Source organism: Chiloscyllium plagiosum, chromosome 1 (genome assembly GCF_004010195.1).
Source record: "Chiloscyllium plagiosum isolate BGI_BamShark_2017 chromosome 1, ASM401019v2, whole genome shotgun sequence".
Classification (NCBI taxonomy): Eukaryota; Metazoa; Chordata; class Chondrichthyes; order Orectolobiformes; family Hemiscylliidae; genus Chiloscyllium; species Chiloscyllium plagiosum.
In genome coordinates, this window is record NC_057710.1 from 137,099,951 (window position 1) to 137,106,405 (window position 6,455).

General features: G+C 38.6%; 1 protein-coding gene across 1 annotated transcript in view; it reads right to left on the reverse strand.

Annotated features, from left to right (window-relative positions):
* Positions 1 to 4,320: 4,320 nt before the first annotated feature.
* The window catches only part of LOC122553754 (calcium uniporter protein, mitochondrial-like), a 140,623-nt gene continuing 138,488 nt past the window's right edge, over positions 4,321 to 6,455 (reverse strand). Inside the window, exons 7-8 of the mRNA XM_043698040.1 lie at positions 5,523 to 5,639; positions 4,321 to 4,616 (exon numbers count right to left, since the gene is read on the reverse strand). Of these exons, the coding sequence (XP_043553975.1) occupies positions 4,542 to 4,616; positions 5,523 to 5,639 (192 nt within the window). The 3' untranslated portion in view covers positions 4,321 to 4,541. The remainder of the gene's footprint in view (positions 4,617 to 5,522; positions 5,640 to 6,455) is intronic.

Here is a 6,455-nt window from a genome sequence, read left to right on the forward strand (position 1 = left end):
AGACCATCAATAATACCCTTACTGGCATAAAATTCACTAAAGTGGAGGAAAATAACAACAAACATCCATTCCTAGATGTCACAGTACAGCAAACAGCCACTAGGGAACCTCAACCAGCAACTACAGGAAAACAACACATATGTACCAAATATTGAACTACAGAAGCAATCACCCAACATCCACAAATGAAGTGCATCAGAACATTATTTCAACAAGCCAACACACACTGCAGCACAGAGGAATTATGCAGAGCAGAGGAAAATCATCTATACCATGTATTCAAAAAGAATGGGTACCCAATGAACATGGTCCACAGATTTCTCAACAACAAACCGAAACAAGCAAACAAGTGTCCAGAAACCCTAGCCACTCTCTCCTACATCAAAGACATCTCTGAAATGACTGCCCGAGTACCCAGACCCCTTGGCATCATGGTAGCCCACCAACACACTAAGACAGCACCTAATGAACTTGAAAGACCCTATACAGATAACAAGCAAAACGAATGTCATTTACAAAAATACTGTGTAAGGACTGTAACAAACACCACATTGGACAAGTAGGCAGAAAACTAGCCACCAGGATACATGAACACCAACTCGCCACAAAAAGACATGACCTTCTCTAACTAGTATCCTTACATACGGATGAGGAAGGACACCACTTCGACTGGGACATTACATCCAACAAGCCAAACAAAGACACGCACGAGAATTCCTAGAATCTTAGCATTCTAATCGGAACTCTTAACAAACAGAGTTAGACCCCATCTACCACCCCCTGAGAAAAAAAAGGCAGTGACCTCACCACAGGAAATGACATCACCAACCCAAAGAAACCCAAACATAGAAACCCAAACACCTGAGGCCCACTGTAGATGTTACCTAGTAGGGTGATGAAACATCTGGACATGAACCTTCCAGCTCAGTGAGCAAACCTACAACCAAGACAGAGTATTTAAATTTCAGTAATGTAGAAAATTATAATCAACAAACTAAACATCAGAATTCTTTGAATCCTATGCTATAGTATCCTGTGCCCACTTCCCTCATTGGGAGCATTTCTGGCGGGGCCCATTTCTTGCTGATTTCCCAACTCAATCTTCATCTCAAGAGCCCTGCTTTAGAGATTTTTTGAAGAAGGTGAAGATCAGAGAATAGAAGAAGCTATAAATCAGAAAGGCCAGCAAGATAAAGGCCTACCTGTGACCAGGAGGGTCAAAGTGGGTCTGTAATGAGCAAAGTTTTGAGTAGAAAGGTACAATGTTTCTTTTTTAAAAAAATCAATTGAAAGCAACCAATTTACATAGGAGGATTACACTGTGGAAACTATTATTCTAGGATAACCTTTTTGCCTTAAAGTTGCACTTTGAAAGCTTGTCATATTTAATCCTGTTAGACTGTCTGCATAACTATTGTGAGTGATCTCAACACAAGATCAATGAACAGGCCACGTTGTATAAACCAATACAGAGGGACCTTTATTATCCAGCATTCAATTATCTGAATTTCTGATGATCCGGACAAGATTGCAAGGTGCCAATGCTTGGCTAATCTGTTATCCAGCATTTGATTAATCGAACAAAATACTCCCCACCTGTGTCCTTCGAATAATCAAGGTTCCTCAGTGCTAGAATGTTTGTGCAAAGGCTTTGTTTTATAGATATTTTTTAAAAGAGCCAGATAATGGACTGCCGAGTCTCATTAGGCACAACAAAGGTGTAAACTTAAATCAGTTCTTAGCACCAAATGACAAGCTGTGCTGCTATAAGTCTAATATTTGCAAAACCACAGACCTAACTTGATTTAAATGTGTTAAATTTTTGGGAAAGTACCACTCAAATTGTGAAATGTTCAGTATGAGAAAAGCAGTCATACTTAGCAACTTAACAACAGTTTTTTAATCTTCCAAATCTCAACATAAAACAAGCAGAGCAGGTTAATGATCTAATCTCAATTACACATGCAATTGTATGAACAAAATACTGTACACCCTAACCAAATCTTAATTCTTTCAGACAAGGGAAGTGCAAGGATCAAATAGATACAAGATAATAGGGATGTGCAAGAAGAGAAATGCAACTTTAGTCAAAGTCTGCAAAGCAAGCAAACAACCAACCAAGATACCATTAAAATATCCATCATTTGATTTATTTTATTTGCAGCATACCTATACAAACAAATGTGGAACAAAAGAAAGTACCTTAACAAGCTCAGTACTGCAACACAATGTCACCTTCCCTCACCAGCCACAAGGTTAGAAGACTATTGAAAAATAAAACCATTTGAAGTATGTAAGCAAACTTCATCAGTTTGCCTTTGTGCATTTTTCATAATTATATTACAAAAACTCAAATAACAATAAGAGACATCCATTGAGAGATATGGTTACAATTAGTATGCTTCCTGCCGAAAACTCTGGAGTGAAATACAAGATACACATTAAACATCTGTTGACAATGGGAGAAAATGAAAGTTTTCCAAAGACTAAGCATAATAGCTTGACTCTTAAACATAAAATATTAGCAAACACTACAGTCCTGTGATAGTGCACCATTAATTAAGAACTGTAAAACAGATCAGTCACTTTTTTAGGGCATTCCATCCTACTGTCTCTGGACTGTATAAAACCACATGGATTAGTGCATTATTTTGGTGTACTCAGTTTCACTTTCAAACCAATAATCAAGCTGTTCAATATTACATCAAATAATAACTCTGCATTATGAGCTACAGATATCATAATTATATAGTGGTAATGCCTACTGTGTTCTGAGGCGTTTTTTAAAAATCTGCTAAGGTCCATCATCTTTTAACTCTGTTATCACTACTGACCACAAGACCAACGCACTTGGTGTTAGTCATTTGGAATTCCAGACTGGCTACTTGGCCAGACAAACACTTTCCTGAGGCAGTAAAAGAATATATCAGCAGCTCATTATATTTTGATGTAGAGTGATCTTATTTATATTCACTTCAAAATTTATCCTTTGGTTATTCTTCTTTGAGTCAACCAACATCAATTAAAAGTAAAGTATACTCACCTTCAAATTGGAAGCTAAGTTAAGGAGACACGACATGAAAGTTCCCCACCCAAGAGTCCCAGACATAGCTTGAGGATGCCAATGAGATACAGTACTGATAAATATCATTAACTTTCTATCTACCAAGAAAACAAAGCTGAAAAGGACCCCAGCAAGCTAAAGTAGTTACTTTCTGGAAGTTTAGCAATGAACAGAAGCAGCATAAGGTCTGAAGATGTTGGATAAATCTGGGGGGAGAATTAAGTAAAACCATAGGTTGATTTTGAAACCAATTCTTTCAGATCCAATGGGGGAAAAAATCATTTTTAATAGACTTCAAAACCTGTAGCATATTTGGCATAGAAAAAAAATCTTCATAGTAGAGGCAGTACAAGTTTAAATATTGTGTATTGTTATGTTCGTACAAATAATACTGCCTTTATATGCCACCTTTGGTACCAGTTCTGAAAATAAACAGTTGACTGTATGGGAAAAGCAAGAGAAAATCTCGAAGAGTGAACTCTCTTCATTAATTTTTTATTTCACCAATGATGTGTTCAGCTGTTTTTAAATTGAAAACAAAACGGTCAGACAAGAGGGTGTATTTTGAGTTCTACCCACAGAGTCTTTACAAAGAGGTAATGCACGATTACAATAGAGGGAAGGACAAATCACATTCAGTAATGTTTCCCGCAGCAAAATGATACAAGTGAACAGCCTAATCCCGGTGCATTGTCCAAATCCCATAAGTACAAAAGCTGAATGCAAAGGGGAAATGAAAACATCAAGTGCTTATGCTGTTTCCCAAGATTTCAACAAGAATGAACTCATCACAATCCTTTAATGTGCACTCCACTTCAGAAAGAACATACATTGGTAACTATCCCAGTGTAATACAAGGTACTTGACTCAAAGTCAGTATGTTTCACTGCATTGCAAACATTCAAGGAGGTACATTTACTGTAATTGCTTCACCACCTAAAATAAAAATTGCTCTTCCCGCTACAAAAAAAACCTCAAACTTTTCACCTATTAGTCATGTTTGTGCATATGTATTTCAACCATTTTATTTATTTTACAATACTCTTGCCTTCCAATTAGAAGAAATGCTTTTTTGTAATTAAGATTACAGTATTAATACTAGTTTGTAACAGTTTGCTGCAACTAAATTATCTGTCCATCTACCTAAGTTTCAAACATTATGTATTGAATCATATTCACTATATGAATGCCCGTGTAAGATAATTGTCAGTTTCTTACTGGAAGTATTGGGATAAGGATCAAGATGGTCGGGAGAGCTAGCATAGGAAGGTGGTCTGTATCAACAGCAGAGTTTAAACCAGATTGATTCACTCTCAGAGTGCCACAAAACTGCAAAAAAGGGTATTATACAGAAATAAGTCCCATTTTAAAAGAGAACAGAAACACATAGGAGAACAATTCTGATCAGATTGAAATGTTGCATTGGTTAAGTCATTATGACGCATGACTCCAGAGTTTGTTCCCGTCAGCTATGGTTTCAGTTTTTGTTTAGTGGCTCAATTGGAAGATGCAGTTGCAAAGGGTCACGCAGCCGCTGGAGGTTTTTTTCCACCTTTGAATGGAAAAAGAAATGTCAACAAATCCACAAATCTCAGCAACTAGCATTAATATTATAGTTGTAACATAGCAGACAATCCATAGTGTTGTAAACAGGTAAGAGCTAAAGTAGAGGTCAGTAGGGGTAACCAAAAGCTTAGTAAGAGGGGGGAGTTTTAAGGAAAATTTTAGAAAGGAATTTAAATGGTGAATAGGAGAGCTTCTACAGATCACTGTCAGTTGCCTCTAAGCTTTGCACATGCTCAGCCACTCCATGGTTCCACACATGGTGATTGGTATCTGCACATCAAACACAGCACTGACTTCAAGTTCCAGAAGTCACTGTTGCGCATGGACCTTAGAGGCCCGTGGAGGTACCTTGGAGGCCGGCGCAGGTAGACAGAAAATTAGAGGGAATGCTGATTACTAGTACCTGATGTAAACTGTAACTGGTTTGGAATGGCAAATAGTCCAGGTCCAGAAATTTCCTAACTCTCCTAGTGCAATACGTCTCTTAACATGTCTGGAATGTTTTCACCACTGACTGCAGATTCTGCCTTTTTGAATATTGCCACAGGTTATCTCCTGTAGATATCTACAGGGCCTACTTGATCTGGTATGGTGAAGGAAAATTACTTGCTAGTCTAACATGACTGAGACTCTTGTATTTGGAGGTGTTGTTTGTTGTATGTTAGCAACTAAGTGCAAGCTAGACTCATACAATTGACATAGTTACAGAAACTATAAAGCAGTCCGAGATGTTAGGTCTTATTCCTTTGAGATCTTAAGATGTTCTCCCACTAGGTACATACGAATTTATCATAGGTGGTGCTAAGGCATTCCTCAGGCCTTCGTGTTATTCAACACTGATCATGAAATGCTCTCACATGATTTTTTTTAAAAAAACTTGGTGCTAACTAACCTCAGCCATCTCCTCCTTGATTTTGTTGTATTTCTGAATGTCAAAGTTGTTCCTTCTGGCACCGCGATGGAAGTAGTGTAGGAACTGTCTATCTTTTATATCAGGATAAACGCAATCCTAAAGGAAAAGTGATATTATTCAAATTAACAAGATACAATACCAAAAAACACTGATAAAAATCACAACACCAGGTTATCGTCCAACAGGTTTATTTGAACATACAAGCTTTCGGACTGCTGCTCATTCGTCAGGTAGCTAGTAGGGCAGGATAAGACAATAGACAATAGGTGCAGGAGTAGGCCATTCTGCCCTTCGAGCTGCACCACCATTCAATATGATCATGGCTGATCATCCTTAATCAGTATCCTGTTCCTGCCTTATCTCCATAACCCTTGATTCCACTATCCTTGAGAGTTCTATCCAACTCTTTTTTAAATGAATCCAGAGAGTGGGCCTCCACTGCCCTCTGGGGAAGAGCATTCCACACAGCCACCACTCTCTGGGTGAAGAAGTTTCTCCTCATCTCTGTCCTAAATGGTCTACCCCGTATTTGTACGCTGTATTCTCTGGTTCGGCACTCATCCATCAGTGGAAACATGTTTCCTGCCTCCAGAGTGTCCAATCCTTTAATAATCTTATATGTCTCAATCAGATCCCCTCTCAATCTTCTAAACTCAAGGGTATACAAGCCCAGTCGCTCCAGTCTTTCAGCGTAAGGTAGTCCTGCCGTTCCAGGAATTGACCTCGTGAACCTACACTGCACTCCCTCAATAGCCAGAATGTCTTTCCTCAAATTTGGAGACCAGAACTGCACACAATACTCCAGGTGTGGTCTCACCAGGACCCTGTACAGCTGCAGAAGAACCTCTTCACTTCTATACTCATTCCCTTTTGTTATGAAGGCCAGCATGCTATTAGCCGCCTTCACTACCT